Source organism: Elgaria multicarinata, chromosome 9, assembly GCF_023053635.1.
Source record: "Elgaria multicarinata webbii isolate HBS135686 ecotype San Diego chromosome 9, rElgMul1.1.pri, whole genome shotgun sequence".
Taxonomy (NCBI): Eukaryota; Metazoa; Chordata; class Lepidosauria; order Squamata; family Anguidae; genus Elgaria; species Elgaria multicarinata.
This window is the reverse complement of record NC_086179.1, coordinates 19352714-19377267: the sequence shown is the minus strand read 5'-3', so window position 1 is coordinate 19377267 and position 24554 is coordinate 19352714. Positions and strand designations below refer to the sequence as shown.

General features: G+C 41.3%; 1 protein-coding gene across 1 annotated transcript in view; it reads left to right on the top strand.

The window, feature by feature from the left end:
* Positions 1–18629: 18629 nt before the first annotated feature.
* Positions 18630–24554, top strand: part of LOC134403979 (chromatin remodeling regulator CECR2) — a 101753-nt gene continuing 95828 nt past the window's right edge. Inside the window, exons 1-2 of the mRNA XM_063134525.1 lie at positions 18630–19722; positions 22261–22352. Coding sequence (XP_062990595.1) covers positions 18630–19722; positions 22261–22352 — 1185 coding nt within the window. The remainder of the gene's footprint in view (positions 19723–22260; positions 22353–24554) is intronic.

Below are 24554 nucleotides of genomic sequence, written 5' to 3'. Positions count from 1 at the left end.
GTCTGATTGATCACATAATCATCAGAGGCATCTTTGTTGGTTGTACTTTGTAGAATGCCCACCCTGTTGGTATGTGGGAGACACCAACTGTGGCATATTTTAGGCAACAGAAAGATCTACCTTATCACCTAGGCTTTCCCTGACTGAACACGCTGCACATTTTGTTGGTTCTCTGATTTTAAATGTTTTAGTTGAGGAAGGTTATTTATTTATTTTTAAATTGGGATGTTCTATATTATCAGTTTTTAACTTTTTAAAAAACTGTGGATGTTTTGGATTTTAATTTTTTATGTTACAAACTGCTTTGGGAGGTCTTTTTACACATAGCCAATAAATAAATTAATAAATGGAGAGAGCAATCCCATGGTCCTTGGGTGAGAGTTCCAGGGACCATAGGATGGTTCACCAGCTGCCTCTTCAAGGTTGGAAAATCAACCTAAGAGAGGGGGGAAAGAGGATGGTGGGGTGGGGAGGGGAGGAGACTGTAAAGACCAAGATATGATTAATTCTGAGTGTCTTCCAGCCTCCTTCCCTTCCTGTCTAAAGCACATTCGCTAAATGGGCATTAGTCTAGCAGAAAAAGCAAAGATTGGAGGCTGATGAGGCAAAAATTACTTCTTGCATTGTCAGCTTTAGCATGACAGGGCATAGGAATTTTGGAAGCCAAGTTCCTATGGATTGCACCCTAAGGCAGTAATACCCATTTATCTAGGAATAAGCCCACTGAACTCAGTGAAACTTCCTTCTGAGTAGACATGTATAGGATTGTACTGGCTATTCATCTTGCATTTATCTGAATATAAAATCCTACTGAATTGTGTTCGGAAGTTTGATTAGATAGGAGGAATTGCTTGGAGAACGAAATGTTAAGGTAAAAAGGAGTGGGGGTCTATTGGAGGGTGGAATGTTGGGGGAAGGAACAGTTGGGATTTGTCAGTTAAAAAGCAGTTAGTGGTTTGAGGGTGTTGTTTTTAGGTAAGAACTTGTGTTTTGAAGGTTTCTGTGTATGATGAAAAAATTCATGCCATAAGTAACACTGTACTCACTAACAAACTTAGCTTGCTATCCTATTGTTGCCTCTTTTCTCATGAATAAAGTCTGTTAAATTGTTAATAGTCTAATAGAATTCACCTTTTTAAGGTTTGAACACCCCACTGTAAAGGAAGGTATTAACGGTGAGACTTTGACATTACTTCTGCAGTCCTAGAACTGTGGATTATTTTGCTTTTCCTAATTTTTTATGTAGGTCCCTGCATTCTTCCAGCTTTTCCTCTCTTTTATTTTTACTTTCTGTGTTACTTTCCTAAGTTGTACTCTCAGACTTTGGGTTGTCTCCATTCCTTTTTCTTCCTTTGAAAGAAAAAAGTGTTTCAATTTCTTTTTCTTCCTCCAGCTGGAGTGTTCATCATAAGATTTGCAAGTTTGAGCTAATGGCCTGCACTAAGCAACAGTTATATTTGGATTAACTTGTGGTAGTAGATACATCTTGTGTAATTGTGTTGTATATTTGCCTAATGCCTGAGTAGGGATTTGAACTTGGCTTTTCCATATCCAAACTCAACCATCTCTGCACTGTCACATTGGGTCTCTGTGAAGGGGAGGATGGGTTAAGTGGGAAGGAGGGTGTTGGTGGGAAATCAATGGTGTGGAAATGATGCAGGGAAAATGCATTGTGTGTCTGATTTTAAGTAGGGAGCATTTGATGCAATTGTGGGGCATGAGGGTAACTTTGGAAATTCTTAGGTGCAGTTTTGTACTCGATATATGGTTTGCATTACTCTGGGGAAGTGTTTGTATCAGAAATCCTGTGCATGCTTGCCTGGGAGTAAGCACTATTGAACACAGTAGGATGTCTGAATTGAACTGTACTATACAGCTAATATATAACCAATATGTCAGATTTTAGCTAAATGTTGTTATGTTAGTGAATCCCTTGAAGTAAAGCATATCGTGAAAAAGAATGGTGATAAAACAATCTTAAATATTGTATTAAAGCTTTTTTCACTTTTGTAGGTTGCCACTTGTTTTTGTTTTGGTAATTAATGTAACCCCTGCTCTCCTGTCCCCTTCAAATCAATATTTTCTGACATGATCAGGAACATAGGCTAAAAGACCATCCTCAACAAAACTTCCATTGCTTTGTGGACAGGCTGATGAAATTAAAAAGTGGAGAACATTTGGCTAGGCCACACAAACCTCACCTTGATTGCAGCTGTTGATTACATGGCATTGTGATTTGATAGTTTGGTGCAGGGGTGGGTGGATTTTTCTACTAGAAATGGGATGGCAATGAATCTTAACCACTTATTACATGCTCAGATGCCACTGAAGGATAATGTGAATAATCAGCTTGTTTGCTTTTGTTTGTTTTTTCAGAAGCCTGAATGGAAAAATTGGGAAAGATTTATAATATTTATAAATATTTTCTTTTTCAGGATGAAATGTTTGTTAAGCAGTGTTTAAAATATTTATCCACAGCTTGTTTTCATAAATGCAAATCACTTAGATTCAAAGGTATTAATATTAACGTAAATGCTGCATTTGATTGGATTCTCAAACATGAAATACCCTTTAACTTGGTGTTGGGAAAATGCTACAGATTTTGAGAATGCTACAGAATATAATCAAGGTATTCTTGCAGGAGTGTAATCTAGGAGTCTGTCAAGCACATTGATCTTTCAGCATGGTAGTAAGGCATTTCTTCATACAATTTCTGACTCTACTTGCCTCAGTTTAATTCATATTCTGCATCAAGAAACTGATGAATGTTTGAAAATATACATTCAAAATTAAGGAAAAAAATATCATATGAAAATTGTTGATGATAGACTTATTACAGTTCATGCAAACTTATTTTCTCAAGCTTATGAAACTTAAAATGAAAGTTCCAAATAACAAATTATGGATCTTTGACACTAATTCTGATTAGAGATATAAACTTGAGTTATGCTATTATTTTCACGGAAATATATTTACTGGGATAGAGCAGGATATAAATCTAACAAATAAATAAGGATATTTAATTTTTTCTATGGTGATGAAACATGGAACTTTTCAGTAGTATTATAAATATTATAGCATTATCAAATGAAACTGAATATCCTGATTTAGTGCTACATCTTAATTACATCATAGAGGTTTATTTTATTTTTTCTGCAGAATTTCCCCCCTGTTTCTCCATGAGAAGTCACCTGAAAAGTTTTTGATGAGAAAAGTTATATTAAATAGATAAATAATATTGTTTCTAAGCCCATATAATAAAACTTTCTTTTTGTTACAATGTTTATGGTTTTCACTTTGAACTTTCATTTTGTTTTTTCTTCTTTCCTAGCTTGCAAAAACTAAAGGAGTGGACATAGCTCAGTAATACAGCACATCCTAGGTTTGATCCCTGGAATCTCCAGGTGGGGCAGGAAAGAATCCTGCCTGAAAAATTGGAGAGCCACTGCGAATTAGTGTCAGTATTGGGCTAGATGAACCTATGGTCTGGTGCAGTATAAAGTTCAAATGGAGCTATACATACTAAAATAAAATAACTAATCCATTAAAAAATTAAGAAATATTAACCTTGATAATGTTTATTTATTACTTCAACAAATACATAAAATTGAAATAGAGTCTAAAATGTCCACAAACATACAACATAGCTGTGTTTTATGTTTGTGGACTATTAGTTTGTATTTCAGTTTTATGTATTTGTTAAAGTATTAAATATTTACATTACCAAGTGTTTCTTAATACTTTTCATGGATTAGTTATTTTATTTTAGTAATTATAGCTCCATTTGAACTTTGAACATTGTATGATACCAATTTTCTTAAACGCCTTTTGTTTTTTGGATTGACTTTGGTTTAAGACACCACTTTTTATAATACTGACTCAGTATAAGGCAGCTCCCTATGTTCCTAAGATATACCTAGGTACCTTAGAGTGCAGAATGTTGCAGCTCCATTTCTAACACTGGATCTATTTTTTTTAAATAAAGCATTTTTAATTGAAAGTCATACAGTTCCATCCTATATGCTGGGAGTTATACACAATGTATTTCATGTTATTAAAGCAGTCAAGCAAGTTTAAGTTTGATAAGAAAGTAAATGTTGCATTTATCTCAGAATTTCGCAACACTTCTTTTTCCAAAAATAAACAGTTAAAAAACCTGGTGGAAACTCCTGAATTCCCGTGATTCAACATTTCTGGAAACTTTACATTTTGAGTGAAAATAAACATCTCAACAATGCAACCTTTGTTCTGTGGTATGTTCTAAGGTATGTGGTTAATAAGTGTGGCTATGAGCATATACTGAGTGCTTTTCCCCTCAACCACTGAGTATTACTAACTAGTAGCCATTCCCTGGAGGAAGGGTTCACAAATCAAAGGTGATAATTTCATGGTCGGCTTCAACTCTGACACCTCTCAGGTGACTAGGTGAGCGGCTGTTTACAAGCCTCCATAAAAGTGCTTGGCTGGATCATGCCCACTCTAGGCCAAGTAATAGAAGAAGGTGGCTAATAAGGCTAGGTACAACCTGTCTTGGATTATGGCTGCTGTTCTGGGCCACATAGCAATTTATGCCACATAGGTCCTGTGCAACCTTAGTGCAAGGACCTAGCCATATGTGTTTGATATGCTTCACTGTTGTGACCTGCAGCCAAATTTAGCAGTAAATTTGGCTGAGTGAGATTCTTGGAATTGGGTGGAAGGAGTACACCTTCAATCTAAATGTCCTCCCTCCCTTCAACAAGCAATCAAATGAACTTGAGACTTTGTATCTTCAGCAAGCAGTGTTCCAATAAAACGTGCAACCTGCTCACTATTTTATTTATTTATTTATTACATTTTTATACCGCCCAATAGCCGAAGCTCTCTGGGCGGTTCACAAAAATTAAAACCACAGTAAAACACCCAACAGGTTAAAAGCACAATTACAAAATACAGTATAAAAAGCACAACCAGGATAAAACCATGCAGCAAAATTGATATAAGATTAAAATACAGAGTTAAAACAGTAAAATTTAAATTTGTGTTAAAATTAAGTGTTAAAATACTGAGAAAATAAAAAGGTCTTCAGCTGGCGACGAAAGCAGTACAGTGTAGGCGCCAGGCGGACCTCTCTGGGGAGCTCATTCCACAACCGGGGTGCCACAGCGGAGAAAGCCCTCCTCCTAGTAGCCACCTGCCTCACTTCCTTTGGCAGGGGCTCACTAGGTCTTATTAGAGTGGAAACATTGCTAATACTGTTTCATAGACTGAGGAGGTGTTAAATTCCAATTTTGTTAGTAAATATTAGGGTCTCCGCATAAATTCAAGCCTCAGCACAGACCCCCAAATTTAATAAACTGAAATTAAAATGTAAAAATTGTGATTTTGGATTACTTATTTTCAACAGAGTTGGATGTGTACTGAGGTGCCATGGTAAAGCTCTATCAGTTAAGCAACTGCCACAGCAAGACAAGGCCTAATTCAGTGCCAAAATGTCTTAGGTTAAAGCAGTCAAACTTTGTGTGCTGAGCAAGCCTAATTCTTAAGCTTTCTCTTCTTCTCCACATGCCATTGTGTATCTGTGCCACTCCACGCCTGGCATCTGTTCAGTGCCTGTGTGGTGGGGTATAGAGGAGGGGGAAATCTTTACCCTTCATGAGGTCTACAGATGCTTTCACAGACTCTTTCAGAAGAAATCTGTTTGAGAAAATAGCAAAGAATTTCTGCTAAAGAATAGGAAATTACTACATTGGAAGGGATACATATTTAAAGATTTGTTATAAAGACATATTTGAGAGGTAGAATTTTTAAATTTCCCCAGTTTCAGCAACAAGCACTTGCATCTCCTTTGAGTGTGAGAACAATGCAGCCTAGCCTTCTTCCTTACAGTAGAGAATCCAGCTAAACACACAAGCTATTTGCCTCAGAGTGTATCCTTTTCAGTAGACTTGTTCCTTTTAATGGGTGCCCATTCCTGGGGTCTCCATTGTTTCAGCAACAATGGCACTAGAGGCAGCTGATTTGGTTGACAGAAAATGTGTTAATTTAACAGATCTATTCACTGTAGCAAGTCTCCTCCCTATTGTGCCAGTTCCCTTTTGGCTCCTTGGAAAGCTAAGTTAGCAGATTATGCTAGGTGGGGTACCTCTGTAATTAGAAGTTTTCCAGAGATTCTTGTTATAAAAGAAGAACACTTGCTAAGAAAAATGATTATTAGTGGATCTTGTTTGTTACCTAAAGTTGCCAGGAATCAAACATTTTGTTCAAATTATTTTTCTTTCCATTTTACTTTTTAAAAATTGTGTTGATGAGATATTGTAGGAATTGCACGTTGGAACAACTCCTGTGAATGTAAGCAGAGCTAGAATTTTGCTAAGGGATTTTATTTTCTAATTGTTAAAATGATTTAAACCATGAATGACACTCCTATGTATAACAGTTGCAGAAGAAAAAAGGGGGCAAATATGTTTGTTGGAGGGATCACTACTGTGAAAATTAATGTGTTGCTTCTGGAGAGCCAAAAATACTGGCCAGTCTATGTGGGAGCTCGGATTGAGACCTGTTTGGAATTCAAGGTTAAGGCCAAGATGGACCAGGAAAATGTGGCAATTGTATAAGTTTCCTTGGTTTTTTTTCTGGTTTATTCCAGCATCAAATTGTCAAGGAAATCTGTAAATACAAGAATGTTTGCTAGTAGTTAACATTTTGTGGTGATCAAAAACATCACAACAGCAATAGCTGCGAGGCCTAGAAACTGAAGGCCTTCCCTTCCCTTTTGTTTTTTCAGCATTGGCAATCTAGAATCCTGACCCAGGTCTTCCAGTTGTTCATCCTTTGTGTGGGAGTTAGTAGAAGTATTGAGGTAATAACACTAGCCATGGTGTATGACAGGAGTATATAGAAGGGCTTCTTCATATCCTGTGTTTCTTAGTATACATTTAATTTGTATTCCAAAGAGGAATGTGTCTTAAATACATGTGGACCATCCGTATTTGCCTCAGGGAATGTCTCATTTGCTACAGCACTCTCCAGTATGTACTCATATCAGAAGACGTGTGTTTTCTCAAAGAAAGGTAAAAAGTAGTATCCTGGTTACTGACTATAGGAAACTCTGCATTAGGCCTGCACAAATTGTGACCAACCAAACCAATAACTCCTGGCAGATAAAAATGAGCACAGCAGAAAGTGATCTTGACTAGAGTCTTTCTCCGTTGTGTGTGTTTTTGTTTGTTTACCTACATGATTTTTTTTTAATATGGGGAAAGTATTAAAAATTGTAGAAGGAAAGGAGAGGTGTGTGTGCATGAGGCCAAGACTTGGACATGTAGCACTAAACCATAGTTTAGTGTTATGTCTGAATTTAAACCGGGTTTGCACTATCACGGAGTGGGAATAAGCGATGGTGGCATGCCAATGGGGATTTGCATAATTATTTGCCAGGTGATGTGCACCCAGCGAGCGTAGTTTCTTGCCATGTTCAACAAGCCACTCAAAACCCATAGACTGTTGTAGGGCTCTTGGGTATCTTGTTCATAATGTCAACAAGCCGCCCTCACCAGGTTTGCATGACATAGCATGCCATGCTGGTGAGGGTAATTATGCAAATCCCCCTGGCAGGTGATTGGCACGTGCAGTGGGGAAAATAAGCCACCATGGCATATTTCCCCCTCTATGATTGTGTCAGTAGGCCCATTCTGTGACATTCATGAGAGTAGGCTGGTACATAGTGGAGAAATTATTATAAATAAAAAAATATATAAAAATACTTGTGATGTAGTCATGAATCAAAGGGCAGAGTCACATAAATTGTGAATATAAGAATAAATGATTTATAAGATTTATTGAGGGGTGCCAAACTTTCTGTTGTGGAGAAAAGAGAAGACTCACCTATCTTTTCATACTGCTGAGGTGTCTGTGAGTGTGCATGAAATGCTGTCTACCCATCCCCTGCTTTGTTTCTATGTCAATTTCTTTTTGCCTCCTGTGTGATTTTAGTGCTAATTTCCCCTTCAACATAATCATGGTAAAAGGGTAATAGAAGAGTAAATAACTCTTTTCACCATTATGCTGTTTTGTTATCTGTTACTTATTTTTTTTGGTGGGGGGGTTTAAATTTGTTTCCTGATTTCCCCACAACGAGCTCAGAATGATGTTTTCACCTCACAACAGCCTGGTGAGGTAATTAGGCTAGGACAGATTGTGATTTGCCTAGAGTCACCCAGTGAACTTAAAAACTGAACAGGGGTTCTCTGATACAGAGCAATATTCCACCTTGCCCATCAATGCCACATGGACTTTGGATCCACTAGCTGTCAGTTGGCAGTTTGTTTGAATTATCCACATAGTGACTTTCTGCATACCCACATCATTTGCGAGATTATGGTGGCTTAAAAAAGAGCCGGACCAGTCATGCAAATCATGGCACCCACACCAAAAGTCCCTATGTGGAGGTGATAGTTCACACAGACAGCACCTCCGTGTGGCACTGTTTGGTGGTTGCCTCATGCTCTCATGAAGTATTAACATGGGAGTTGACTGTTTGAATAGAAGGTGTACTTCAACATTTTCATCTTGCTCATTATCCCAACAACAGCAGCCACACAAGCTACTGCTATTCCCATTTTGAAATTGAAAATCAAGACACACAGACTTCTCCAAAGCTAGCCAGTTAGGGTGTAGTTGAGGTAGACCTTCTTCCCTGTCTAAATCTAACACTGTATTTTCTGAACCATCCTATCTTGAAATAGTTTCTATTTAACATCATGTGGATGTTAAATACATGGAGGATAAAACTGAGCCTGCTGGAACCTCTTGACGTAATTGCCATGGAACAGAGCAATAATCCCCCAGCACCACCTTTGGAAAGTGACCATCCAAATAGGAATGAAACCACTGTAAAACAGTGTCCCTGACTCTCAGCCCAGACAGCTACTCCAGAAGGATACCATGGTCAATGGTATCACCACTGAGAGGTCCAGGAGAACAAACAAGGTCACATACACCCTGTCTTGCTCATGGCGGAGGTCATCCCACAGACCAACCAAGGCAATTTCTGTCCCAAACTCAGGTCTAAAGCTGAATTAAAATGGATCTAGAAAATCCTGCTCAAGGGAAGGAAGTTAGCATTTGGCCTACAGTTGTTCTCCACTTCTGGGTCTAGGTTAGGTGTTTTCAAGAGTGGTGTGATAATTGTGACTTTTAGAAGCCTGGAACTCTGCCCCCTCTCTAAAGGAGGAATTTACAACCTCCCGGACCCAACCGGCCATCCCTTCCTTATTAGGTGTAAGCTTGCCCCTTGTGGATCTTGGCTTGTTACAAGTGGTTGGTCCCTTGTTAAAGGAACCATATTAATAGCAGAGTCCAATTTGTGTTGAATAAAAGCAATTCAAAGTGTTGTGCAAATTTATCACAGTGAGCTGTTGAGGGTATGACTAATCCCTCTCAGGGTCGGATTGTAATAACTCCTTCACCACGCAAAACAGCTCTGCTGGATGACATTGTGAAGAAGCAATGGAGGTGGAAAAGAACTTCTTTGCCACCCTTACTGCCACATGGTAGGATTGATAATGAGCTCTAATCAGTGTTTGGTCGAATTCAACACGAGTCTTTCTCCACTTGTGTTCCAGCCAGTGTCCTGCTTGTTTCATTGCCATCTGCTCCAGGGTGTACTAATGTGCTACATTTGAAAAATGTGCTATACCAAGAGGTGTTTAGGGCTAGTGTTCCCTCCTTTGGTAGACATAGAGCCTTTAGCATAAAGCATGGTTCATCACCCACTTTTTTAATGGTGGATGGGGAATACAATGGGGCTTACTTATGTTGTTAGGTAAACACATACACCCTGCTTCACACTGAGTGCTCATCGTGGTGGGGAGCACACCAACCTATAGCTACATTCTGTCATGTCTGCAACCTAGACATTGCGATCATTTGTGGACTGACTCAGGGACAGAATTATGTTAATTTTCAAAGTTGTCACTGGAAAATGAACAGCTTTGGCAAATGACTAGGGCAAACTTTTCATTGAGTTGCTTTATAGACGCTAGCTTTTATTATGCTGTCCAAATATGGATGTCTTAAGGTCATTATATTCTGGCTCAGACATCTTCCAAATCGGTACAGCTAAATCAGTTCATGTTCTTAAGAATATATATGAGCATGCAGTTTAAGGTTTCAGTTTTCTTTTATTCTCACTATGAAGAATTCGTGAGGAAGGAATAGGTCTGCAAGTTTCTTTTCCTGAGCTCATGAGAATGTTACTATAGTAGATCCTACTCAACTCTATTCCAAATGTCTTTTGGTGGCTTCCATTGAGTGGTAGCTATGGGTAGTTGTTTAAAAGTTTTACATGCTAAGGCCTGTTACTGCAAGTTCAGTCAGTGATCTGTAGCTTCATTCCCACATTTATTGTTCCTCTGCATTCTATATTTCTGAGCAGCAGTTTGTGTATTGGGAATAGGGTGGGGTGGGGTTAATCAAGTTATGCATGTAGGTTACAAAGGCCTAGATCCAAATTCCAAAGATCCTGCTGTATGAGCTGATGGCACTTTGTCTCTGTGTGTGACATCATCAGTTGTTCCCATATGCTCCTGCCCATGCTTCCAGCATGGCTGCTGAAGGAAATGGGGAGTAGCATATTTATTTATTTATTTATTACATTTTTATACTGCCCAATAGCCAAAGCTCTTTGGGCGGTTCACAAAAATTTCACAAAAATGTGGAAAACTGGTGACCTCTCCCCCTGGTTTGTGAGTGAAAGTGCCTTTGCTCCTACAGTGGGAATTTTGTATTCAAACTATTAGGTTTCATGGGATTGGCTTGTATGATGTTGGGACATTATTTAGAAATACTGTGTGCAGTGTGGGTTTGAAAATGGATTGCTAATCTAGGATGACCATAGACCTATCCTGTGGAAATTATCAGGAAAAGGCTGGGAAGCAACAATCCGGCAAGATGAGATCTACGAAGCTAGTGCCTCTGCAAAACACGAAGAGACTTGGCTGCCACATCATGGAGCTCTGAGCCTCCAAGTAGACTTTTTCTCCTCCCTCCCCACCCCCCAACTGCCCAGTCATGCTGTGTATAAGTGTCCCACTTCTTGCAGCTGTGTTAAATTGTAATGGGTCATTTGGATCCCAAATCCCTGGAAAAAGAGAGGGGGAGGGCACACTGAGACCCTGCCTCAGTGTGACAGCTGCTGGTTTGCAGTTTCCCTCAGGCTGGAAGTAATGCTATATGACATGGGGGAGATAATGGTCTGCATGACAGAGGGCAGTGAGGTTTTCTGGCTTGCTTTTGAGAGTTGCAATGGCTTCATGTAACTCCTTTCCCACATGGGTGGCAGTCACTGCCTCTATATTTGATAGCTGTTTTCACCTATTAAAGGCTGTGACTAGGCTGGGAAATTATGTTGTGTAGAAGAGGGAGAAATAAGCCAGTGGCCTGCAAATAAAAAACTCAAATTCTGTGATTAGAATAAATTAAACAAATTGTTCACTTGCTTTTAAACATGTGAGGATCCTCCCTCATAATGGCCCATGTTTATTCAGATGCGTTTTATCATGGACTGTGATAAGTGTTGGAGAAAGCAAGTTGAGACTTTGGTTTGCAGTATACTTGTAAGACAATGAGGCTAAGGACTTTTAGACTTGTATTGAATGCAGAAGGTCTTCGCCCATCTCACTGTGCTTTCAATGCCCTTAATAAAAGGTCTCCACACACTGTAAGATTTTTTCTTTTGAAGCATGAGAGCTAGAAATATTTATTTTAAAAAAATGAGAACTGGGATTTCAAATACCACAGAAATCATATTATTTGATGGAGTTTGTATTTTATAGTCTGGTGTAGTCATTATACTGTAGAATCTACACTTCTGTGTAGTCAGATTGTTCTGGAGTTAGTTTGTGTGTCTACATGAAATGTTGAGGAGGAGCCGTAACTCAGTGGTATTTTGCTTTGGATGTAGAAATCTCAGATTCAATCCCTGGTTTCTCCAGCTACTATAGGAAAGAATCCTGCCTGAAATTGTGGAGAGCCTCTGCCAGTCAGTGTTGACAGTACTGGGCTAGATGGACCAATGGTCTGACTCAGTATAAGACAGCTTTATGCTGCTGGACTTCTGAGGACAAGGTATATAGTGATATGGGGAAGAGGATAGTGCTAATTGTTTCTATTATGAGTATAAAGTAGAAACATTTGGAATGAAAGCAGGGATGGATTTTGTTGGTTTTGTGGGCTTGTTCCCAGAGGAGACATTCAGTTCTGTGAAAAGCAAAGGGGCATCTCTTTTCTCTCTTGTTCCTTTTTCCAAATCCAAAGCTGGGGTCCATGGAAGCCCTGCCTGCTTTTCCTTCCAGCTGAAGGGCTGTCTCCTGATTAGAGTGACAGCTTTGAACTGGAAGACTTTATTTCATTATCGTGCTAATCAGATACAGAGTTTACCTGATTGGCTACTTAATAATGAAATAAAGTTGCTTGTAATTCCTTGCGCACACACAGGGCTAATTAAATTAACCCTTTAGTGGCATGCTTTGGGCTGAAATGGAGAAAGCTCTGAGAGCCAAATGTGAAGAATTAGGTTTAGGGAAATGGGATTGTTTTGAATCCATAAGTGATACTTGAGTTCCTAAAATTGTGATGCCCTTGCTAAAGAGACATACATATTTTTGTAACCTTTGTAAGCTTTTCCTTAATTAAGAATTGGTGTCCTGAAATCCAAGTAGTATTTTCAAGTTGACTTAGCACAGTGGATTCATATAGTAAATTTTATGTGGAAGATCTTATTTGAAAGCCGCTTTTGGGAACCTGAATTTCAAATAGTTGTCAACATTTGAAAATAGGAATGTTTTTAAAAGCCATACTGCAGCTGTTATGATTGTGGGGTCCATTTATTTCCGTTTCTCTCAATTCTCTTTCTCTCTAGTTTACATGAGCTCTAATTTTGCATGACTTGGGGAAGTTGCAGCACACCCTGCCCATTAGTTCCACTGAACTTATATGTTAGATGTAATGTTCGCATAGGGTATATTACTCAAACAAAATGTCAATATCAGATACAAGCTGGAACAGCACAATCTTTGGGCTAGCAATAGCTTGAAACCACTATTAATATTTGTGCTACTTTCGTTGTATCAGGTACTTCTTAAACTTATTCATCTACACAACCCCGAGACATTTTAGAGTCAGTAACCCAGACTTAGAAGTGTTCACCTGCTCAAGGTCTATACATTTTTCAGAGATACCACAAGACATTGTGCCAGCTTGGAAGATCTCAGAGTACATATAACTTATGTGTGGGGTATGGTTTAAAATTTACCTTTTCTTCTGAAGAATTCCTATAACTTTCAGCCTTCTCAGTCTCAAACTGTAGTCTCTTTTCTTTCAAAATTCATAACAAAAGGCCACAATTTTTGCAATTTTCTTTTGGTCCTCTTGTATTTTAATTTTATGAGGCACAATTAATTTTTGCAGCTACTTTGCTTTAGTAAACATTTTGTTTCTGATACATTTTATTTGGCCTTTGATGTCTTGCTAAATATTAGATTTGCACAGCAGAAAATGCAGTAGTCACTCTGAACCCGTTTGATCCATTACTACAACTCTGAAACCTTGTCCCTCTCTGTAAAACTGAAACTTTCCTAATAGCCTTTCACTAGCAATCTAACTTAAAATGTGGTAGTGCATGCCTCTGAATAAATTGTTTGCTTCCTGGCATACAATCCAGAGTCCTCTCCATGCAACTACTGAATTTGTAGATATGTGTGTGTTGCTGGAATATTAGATTAGTGACATTAGCAGTACTTTAAGAAAAGAATTTATTTTCATTCCAGTTGGTTGCACCACTGGGGATGATTCAGAAATGTTCAGATGTCTGGAACGGGACAATCGAGCAAACTGACATTTTTGAATGTACAAAGAATAAAAATGAGGAAGGGAGAGTGTAGTATCTTGATGCCAACTTTTCATCACTGTGCCCTCATCTGCCAGGTAGATCTTCATTCAGATTTGAAAGTCTAGTAGCACCTTTTTATATTAACTAATTTATTTGTTAGAGCCTGCGTTTTGTATGTTGTAGCCAGGACAGTGTGAATATCATGATTCCACTGAGAAAAAAAAAGACAGATTGGTATTGGGCACAAAACTGAACTTTTTAAGAACCTTGCATTTTAAAAATAATATAGCTGCTATGTTTGTGAAAATATGTGGCCAATGCCTGCTAAAACCTCAGAAACCAGAGATGTTACTTAATTAGATTTCCACTCTTCAGAGAAAGGGGCTTCCATGCCCAAGATAACGCTTTTCCTTGCCCATGACTGGTGGAACAAACATAAATGAAATAAGTGGCAAAATATTGCTAAACAAATTATGCAAAATAAAAGCAATCATGCAAATTTGTTTATTTTACATAATTTATATTCAGGTTGTATAATTCTGCACCTGACCCAAATTCTATGAAAGAAAATTTGACATACTGTCTTTGAATTACAGGGAACACACAGCCCTGACTATAGCATGTTTCTTCTGATGCTATATGTAGAACTGTCAGTAGCAAGCATTTTCATTCAGGAAATTAAATACAACTTTTTTTAAAAAATAATAATAATCCACAGTTCTTTCTGTCTCTAAAACTGGTAGGCAATCCAATGTCCTCTAAATATTTTGGACTTCATTTGACATAAGCCCGATCAATGGCTATGCTGGTTGGGGGTTATGGGATTTACGGGATGTGCATGTAACTGCCTTTTTAAATAACATTTTTAAAGCAGTACATGCACATTTATTCATATGTTTATTTATCACCTTAAGTTACAAAATGAACGGTTGCAAAACTGTGCTGGGAGTATGTATATGTGTGAGATACGTGTGTGCTAGCCAATTAGTATCTTCCTCAGGCAATATATCCTGCACATCTAATATAATTATGCTGAAAACTTGCAGTACACTTAAACTAGAGGTGCTTTCAAACTGACCCCAGTGCTCTGGCTTGAGTGTTACTAAGACTTGTTTTCAGTGTGCTAAATGTTTGAGAGTATTGTTTTGCTTATCATTCTTTTGGCTGGCTTTAAGGCTGGCTCCTTAACACTGAAGATAAACCTAGTCTCTGTTTGCAAAGTGAAGAGATTATAGATTAGAGGGAGATGAGGGGAGGTGGGGCCATTCCACTAGCCCTGCCAAGTGGTATTCCTCACATAGGGACTCCTTCTCCTCCCTCAACTGTCCTCACTAGCAGCTATTCCAGCAAGCTGTACAGAGAGAATGAGAGTGGAAACAGGGCTAGTCTACAACCTCTGCTGAAAGTATACTTACTTTTTCCCTCTTCCCTTCCCCCTTGTGTGTCATGTCTTTTTAGATTGTTAGCTTGTGGGCAGGGACTGTCTTGTTTTGCTGATTTCATGTAAACTGCTCTGGGAGCCTCTTTGGCTGAAGAGTAGAATAAAATACTTTTAAAAAGATGTTCAGTACAAATAATTGGAGACTGTTCACTCTTAACATCTGAACTGTTGCATATCAGATAATTTCGTATTCAGGGCTAATTAAAATGAGTGAGGTTTCTTGAACTAGCATAGTGAATATTTCTTGTATTTATGTTTTGTTCAGAATGTAGTTAAAACCATTCACACAGGGAGCATTGAACCTTAACTGTGTCATATGTATTGTGTACTTGTATACTTTTCATTGGACAGGATTTAGATTCCTTGTTGTAGCCAGGGGTTTAAAAAAATTGACATTGTAGAAAGCATCCACTAGAACTGTATAAGAAAGATATCATTGGGGATGCTAATTATAGGAACTGATAATAAGAACTTGCTTAAGATATGGGTGAAGTTGTAGTGTGGATACAGGTGGAGCCTCCTGAGATTCTGTGTAACAAGCAAGATCTAACTATGCTGTCTGCAAAATTCACTTCTTTAATCAGCCCACCCCAATCTGGTGCCCTGCAGATGTATTGGATGACAACTCCCCTCATCTTCAGCAACCATGGCAATGACTGATCACATAGTCTGATGGGAATTGTAGTGAATACATCTGAAGGGCACTAGGTTAGGGAAGGATACAATAGTGTATCGTGCAATATACCCTATGTGCTGCTGTGCCATGAAATCTCTACCTAACTACTACCTACCCCGAAAGATGGAACGTGTAGCAGGACCTCCTTGAAAGACCTCGGTCTGTATGGGGATTCATACTTTTGAAATCATTATAGTATCAGTTGTGAAATGGGCATTGGTATTCTCATTTTGCACATAGAAAACTGGCATTTAAATATAGCCTTTTCATCTTCATTATGCTTTTTTCCTTCCTTCCTTCCTTCCTTCTGATAATAGAAACTTTGTGCCCTTCTCAGCACTTAAAAAACAACAACACTTTGATATCAGTGTCTACAACAATGTTATGAAATGAGCTGTCTGTTATCACGGCTATTATCTGCCCCTGCAGGTGTGGCAGACCTATTAAGTTGGTCCACCCTCGAAGGCTGATGGATCCTCTTGAATTCCAGAAAACCTTAGAGGGTTGTATGGTTGGTATCGTGGACAATCCTGTAGAAGCCCTGGTCAATAGATGGAATCAAGATCTGACTAGGACTATTGACATGATTGCTCCCAAATGTCTTCTCTGACCTGCTTCTAACCGGGTGCCCAGCTATACAGAAGTTCTCAGGGAGTTGACGCAGGTAGGACAATGACTTGAGCCCTGATGGTGGAAAACTGGACTTATATCCGACAAGACACGACATAGAGGACATCTTTGTTCTTCGTTGTGGCCTCTGTGCATCACACTATGGGCTTTGCGGGTGCGCCAAGCCTCTGCCTCGGAAAGGTTTGTAGCAGAGAAAACGTTATTTAGGCGGGAACCCCTCCACCACCATCCACTGCGCATGTACCGCACGTTCCCGCCTTCCCCTCAGTTCCTTTGGGACCGCCTTACCTAGCGCCTCGTCGAAAGGTTCCTCCTCGCTCTTGTAGCTGTAGCTGAGTTTTTTCCTCTTATCTCTTTATCTCTCTCTCCAATTTTTCCTCTCTTCTTCTCTTCTCCTCTCTTTCTAAAAAAAACCCAAAAACGTTAATTCTTTTACTCTATATCTACCATTTTCCTACTTTGTATGGCCCTTAAGGCCCCATTTCGCAAATGCGTCCGCTGTAGCAGTAAGCTACCAGCGGCAGATGGACATTCTCTGTGTCTCCTCTGTTTAGGGGACACTCATATAGTAGAAACCTGCCACTATTGTCAGGCTTTGTCTAAACAAACCAGACGCCATCGCTCAGACCGCCTCAAGGCAGAACTTTGGAAACAAACTCTCCAACCCGCGAATATGGCTTCTCCTACTTCCTCGATACCGAAGGCGTGGACATCGACTGCTCCGTCGATACCGACATTGCTTCCGTCTCCAGCAGCGACCCCTCGCTCACTAGCTGTGTCCACAGCAAAAAAGCTTTCAAAGAAAGCAAAGAAGGCAAAGTCTCCTCCTGAACCCCAAAATAAAAAGAAGTCATCACAATCAAGGACAAGGTTGGCTGCGCCATGATTACCACCAGTAACAGAGAGTTCAAACCTGGCAAGATGCCCGACCATTGAACTTCTCTCTACTACATCTGAAGGCGAGATAAGGGATCCTCTGTCTCCAGCAGAACCCCCTCCGCCATCTCCTACCTCTCAACATGACGTTCCAATAGAGACATTACCTTATGTCCCTGCAGTACCCAATCTCAACGTTCCCCGTCTCGACACCAAATACGGTCCGATGACCTTGTACCTATACAAAGGGAACATGATCCCTACTGCAGAGATCGATACTCTCCCAGATCGACATCCCATCAGTGTTCTCCACCTCGCTGCAGAGAACATTACAGCTGCTACTACCGCACATCACGTCGTAGCCGCTCAAGATCTCCTCACGACTGGGATAGATACTCCGACTACTACTACCCACATTCCTACCGGGACTACTCTCCTCACTATTCAAGAGATAGATACCGAGACACCTATGTCGATGCACACCATCATATCCAAGACCAAGTTCAACAGGATAAACAACTTCCTCCTGTTCCACCACGTTCGACATCATTGCTTCCTTCCTCCCAACAACTTATCCAGGCTCCAGTCGCCACAACATCGAGACCTCCACCTCAACCCTCCGTAGACAATTATAACTCTGATTCTGCATCCATGTCTACATCCCCCTCATCTATGCCCTCCCCAGAGGACGCAGTCGGCACCAAAGATCACCCATCCCCCTCGGAGGAGATGGGATCTTTCGCCGAACAAATTCTCCATATGGCTACTGCCGTAGGGGTTGATGCCCAACAACAACAGGAACAAATACAAGATCCCTTCTTCGACGCTGTTTTTCCAGAATCATCAGCTCCAGTTGAAATTCCTTTCTCGCCTATTCTGCTCCAAACAATAAAACAAACCTGGACCTCTCCCTCACTGATGGCTCCAACTTCATGTAAGTTAGAATCTATGTATAAAGTACAAACAAAGGATGTGGAATTCTTATTCTCTCATCCAAAGCCTAATTCAATCATCGTGGAATCTTCCCACTCCAGATCTCAAAAGACCCACGCCGCCCCAGTAGAAAAAGAGGGTTTTACTGAGGCTCTTACTCAGCCGCAGCCCTGGGTCTCAGGGTTACCAATTATCAAGCGTTAATGTCCCGCAATCAACTTTTCTTATGGGATAAAATGGGGTCGCTTTGTGACTATCTACCGGAAGATCAAAGAGAGCTCGCTCGTGCCTTTCAAACTCAAGCCTCCCGACTATCTAAGCTCCAGATCAACTCTACCCGCCACCAAACAGACTGTTACTCTAAATTGATGACTGGCTCCATCGCTCTGAGATGCCACGCTTGGCTTCGCTCCACCACCCTCACTCCCGAGACACGCTTTCATACTGAAGATCTCCCCTTTGATGCCGAGGGACTTTTCAATTCTGAAACCGATGAGCAGTTAGACACCGTTCAAAAGGCAAGGAACACCGCAAAGAAAATGGGCTTAGCCCTCAACAACAACAACACCAGTCCCAAAGATCACGATGTTGGTTTCAACCACAACAACAATACCCTCAACGGTACCCCTTCGATAGGCTCCAAAAACCTCAACCATCTCAACAAATCCAAAGGAAGACAACTAACCCATCACCAAAATTCCGACCACAAAGAAAACCCGATACTTTCTCTAAACGTCGTCTTTGACGCCATACTCCCTCAGTCTCACAATTTTCAAGACTGTCTTGCCTCTTATTTCCACGCATGGGAACGCATCACTTTGGATTCATGGGTCTTAAACATCATCCTCACAGGATACCGTATCGAATTCGAAACACTGCCTCCCCTTGGTATCGTAAAACGTACCACTCCATCAAAAATACTATTGCAAGAAACCCTTGCCCTCCTACACAAAGGTGCAATCGAAGAAGTCCCCACCAACCACCACACAGACGGTTTTTTCTCCTGGTACTTCACAGTACCCAAGAGAGACGGGGGCCTCCGACCCATCTTGGACTTAAGAGGCATCAACCATTTCATTCGGCCCAAGAAATTCAAAATGACTACCTTACAGTCAATCCTCCAACTACTAAGAAGACACGCGTGGTTTGCGGTAATCGACCTCAAAGGTGCGTATTTTCACATCGCCATCAACAAATCTTACCGCTGCTTCCTACGCTTCGCCATAGGAGACAACGTCTTCCAATTCCAAGTTCTCCCCTTCGGTCTCTCTACAGCCCCAAGGGTTTTTACCAAATGTATGGCAGTTGTATGCTCACACCTCCGTCTACAAGGTGTCGAGATATACCCTTATCTCGACGATTGGTTGCTGGTTGCAGACTCCGATACCGTCCTCCACAACAACATTCTACGCACTCTCCACTTACTCAATACACTGGGCCTTTGTATCAACCAAGAAAAGTCTGTCCTACAACCCACCCAAGCCATACAATTCATAGGAGCCTACCTCCACTCACCGACAGCGAGAGCATACCTTCCACGAGATCGAGCGCGCCTTCTCACACGCAAAGCGCACCACCTGATGTCTACCCGTCGCTCCTCTGCACATACCATACAGCAACTATTAGGCCACCTGGCGTCCACAGTTGCCGTTGTCGAATGGGCCAGGTTCCATATGAGACCACTCCAATTATGGTTCATACAACATTTCGACAGAAACCACAACGCAAAACACACTTTATGACCCTCCCCCCCCAATGTTGTTCTTTCCCTCCATTGGTGGACCATCTTAAAACATCTATTACAAGGAATTCCATTCCATCAAACACCGCCTTCCAGAGTCCTCACCACAGACGCCTCTATGGAAGGTTGGGGAGCCCACTGCGACACACTCCAAATCCAAGGCTGCTGGTCTCCCCGAGAGTTGAAGCAACATATCAACTTTCTCGAACTTCAAGCTGTCAGAAAAGCCCTACTCTCTAAGGGTATTCTCTAAGGGGGGTGGAAAACCACCACCAGAAGAAACAATGAGATTTTGGAAGCAGGAATAGATCCCGAAGGGTGGTGGGGTGCATTTATGATATGTTATGTGATTATGTAAAATTAGATAAGTATAATCTGGAATTATAAGCAATTTATGTTTTTTTTAATGTGTTAATTGTATTATGTGGTTGTATTTTAAGATGTGAAATTATTAATAAAAAATATTTTAAGAAAAAAGAAAAGCCCTACTTGCCTTCGAAAATCACCTCTCTCACCACCATGTGCAGTGAGTATATACTCTGGTATATAAACAAACAGGGAGGCACCTGCTCTCCCAAACTTGTCAATCTCACTCTTCAACTATTTCAATGGACTATCCCTCGAGGCATTCGTCTCACCGCTCTCCATGTTGTGGGGACGGACAACAGCCTAGCAGATACTCTAAGCCGTCAATTCCACCTTCACCACGAATGGAAACTTTCGGATTCTGTACTAAACAGCCTTTTCCACATTTGGGGACAACCCTCCATTGACCTTTTCGTCTCTGAAGAAAACAAAGCCTGCCCCACTTACAGCTCAAGAGCAGGAGTCGGCATCGACTCTATGGGAGATACGTTCCTCCACAATTGGCAGGGAACACTATTCTACATCTTCCCACCGTTCCCACTACTTCACAAAGTAGTGGTGAAGATAATACAAGACAACACAGACTGCATCTTAATTGCTCCTCGTTGGCCCAGACAAACTTGGTTTTCACCCCTCCTCACAGCATCGCTAGGGGTATCTTACAACCTACCACAAATTCCAACTCTACTCTCATGAAACCACGGCCTAATTCACCACCCAGACATCCAAACCCTCCACCTCACAGCATGGAGAATCCAACCACGTAGGGACCATTGACTTCAACGCACTTTTCATCACAAATAAGAACCGTTCTCTCAGCAGCCATAAAGCCGTCAACTAGACGCTCATATGACAAAAATTGGGCCTATTTCTCCCAATTTGCAGGAACCAACGCCTTCCAACCAGACTCCTGCTCCATTGAACACATTTTGAGATTCCTACATCATCTCTATGATAAGGGCCTCAAATATTCCTCTATCAGAGTGTACCTCGCTGCCCTCTCCACATTCAGAGGAGAAATTAATAACAGAACACTTTTCTCTACTCCTATTATCAAGAGGTTTATGAAAGGTTTAAAAAACCTTATTCCACCCATCAAACCTATTACCCCAAGCTGGAGTCTCTCTGTAGTCCTCAACATACTTACCACAAAATCTTTTGAACCTCTCGCCACGGCTCCTCTCCACCTGTTAACATGAAAAACAGCCCTTCTTAACAGCTATAGCATCGGGGCATCGAGCAAGCGAACTTTGTGCCTTACGCATCGACCCACCCTTTACTATCTTTCATAAAGACAAGATAGTCCTCCGACCAGACCTAGCCTTTCTACCCAAAATTGTTTCTGACTTCCATATCAACTAGCCTATTGTCCTACCTACCTTCTTCCCATCTCCATCCTCAGACTTGGAGAAAAGACTTCACTGTCTAGATGTACGCCATTCTCTAGCGTTCTACAAAGACAGGACAAAACAGTTCAGGAAATCCCCAAGACTCTTTATTTGCTATGGGGGACAACAAAAAGGACAAAATGTATCTTCACAACGTTTTTCAGGATGGATAACGCATACCATCAAACTTGCATACCAACTTTCCAAACTTGACCTCCCACAGGGAGTCAGGGCACATTCAACTAGAAGTCTAGCCACATTAACAGCATTCGCCAAGGGAATCCCTCTCATCGACATCTGCAAGGCGACCATGTGGTCACGACCACTGACATTCGCCAGGCACTACGACGTTGATGTCAGATCTTGCAGTGACTCCTCCTTCGGCAGAGCAGTCCTTTCAGCAGACTTGCAGTGACACCGACCCACCACCGGTAAGTCATTAGCTTGGTACTCTCCCATAGTGTGATGCACAGAGACCACGACGAAGAAGAACAGGTTGCTTATCTGTAACCGTGGTTCTTCGAGTGGTCATCTGTGCAGTCACACAACCCCCCCACCGTCCCCTCTTCGGTGTCTCTGATACGGAAGAGTCCTGTTTTTCCTCTCGGTTCATATTTTGTCGCAAAGGAACTGAGGGGAAGGCGGGAACGCGCGGTACATGCGCAGTGGATGGTGGGGGAGGGGTTCCCGCCTAAATAACGTTTTCTCAGCTACAAACCTTTCCGAGGCAGAGGCTTGGCGCATGCGCAAAGCCCATAATGTGACTGCACAGATGACCACTCGAAGAACCACGGTTACAGGTAAGCAACCTGTTTTTCCTATGGGGTGGCAATACGTGCAGCGAAGAAAGCTTTCTTCTCTGCACGCATTGCGTCTGTGAACTCGCATCCAGCAGAACTGTTCAGGGTGGTGAGGGGTCTAACTCAGACACCTTCCCCCCTGAATCCGATCTTAGAGCCTTTGGTAGTTTGCTGTGATGCCTTTAATGATCATTTCACAGATAAAAACTCCCAGATAAGAGCCGACTTAAGACGCCATCATTATAGCAGAAGTTAACAATGGAGTGTCCAGCAACTCCGCAAGTAGGATTACACTGGATCAGTTTCAGTTGGTGAGTACCCAGGATGTGGACAAACTGTTTGGAAGAGTGAGGAGGACGACTTGCCCTCTCGATCCCTGTCCTTTGTGGCTGGTTGTCCAGGGAAGAGATGCAATTAAACAACAACTACAGCATATTATTAATGCATCTCTCAGGGAAGGGGTGGTACGGCCACTTCTAAAAAAAGCATTCCCTGGACCTTAATAACTACAGACCAGTGTCAAATCTTCCATTTTTGAGCTCCAGTCCTATCTCTCAGGCAGGTTCCAGATGGTGATGCTTGGGGATAGCTGCTTCTCAAAGAAGGAGCTGTTGTGTGGCATATCACAAGCGCCATCCTATCCCCAATGATGTTTAACATCTACATGAAATCACTGGGAGAAATTATCTGGAGGCATGGGGCAGGGTGCTGTCAGTATGCCAATGACACCCAAATATATTTCTTTATGCCTTCGACAACAGTGTCAGCTAAGGATAGTGTGTTTCCTCTGAATGAATGCTCGGAGGTGGTAATGGGCTGGATGAGGAAAAACAAACTGAAGCTGAATCCAGGCAAGACAGAGGTGCTTACTGTCAAAGGCCCCAACCTGAGTATGGATTGGGTTACACTAGGGTGACCATATGAAAAGGAGGACAGGGCTCCTGTATCTTAAACAGTTGCATAGCAAAAGGAATTTTAGTAGGTATTATTTGTATATATGGAGAACCTTGTGAAATTTCCTCTTCATCACAACAGTTAAAGGTGCAGGAGCTATACCAGAGTGACCAGATTTAAAAGAGGGCAGGGCACCTGCACCTTTAACTGTTGTGATGAAGAGGAAATTTCACCAGGTTCTCCATATATACAAACGATACCTACTAAAATTCCCTTTGCTATGCAACTGTTAAAGATACAGGAGCCCTGTCCTCCTTTTCATATGGTCACCCTAGTTACACTCCCCCTGAAAGACTGCATTCGCAGCTTCGGGGTGCTCCTGGATCTGTCACTTCAAATGACAGCCCAGATAGATGCGACGGCCAGGAGTGCCTACTATCAGCTTCAGCTGATACGCCAGCTGCATCCCTTCCTAGAGTCGCAAGACGTAAAGACAGTAGTGCATGCGCTGGTAACTTTGAGGCTCAACTTCTGCAACATAGGGCTACCTTTGTGCCTAGTCCGGAAACTTCAACTACTTCAAAATATGGCAGCCAGGTTGGTCACCAGTACACCTAGGGGTGACCATATTACACCAATTTTAAAATCACTTCACTGGCTGCCAATTAAGCCCTATGTGGTTTGGGTCCAGGTTACCTGCGGGATCGCCTTTTCCCGCACAATCTGCCTCGCACACTCAGGTCCTCTGGAAAGAATTTACTTCATTCAGTGAAAACTAGGCTGACAACCATTACCCAGAGGACCTTTTCTTCTTCCACTCCCGCCACTCCCACACTGTGGAATGGCCTGCTGGGAGAGATTCGCCAACTTAACAGTCTTTCTGAATTTAAAAAAGCTATAAAGACTGATCTCTTCCAGCAGGCCCACCCAGCTGAATTT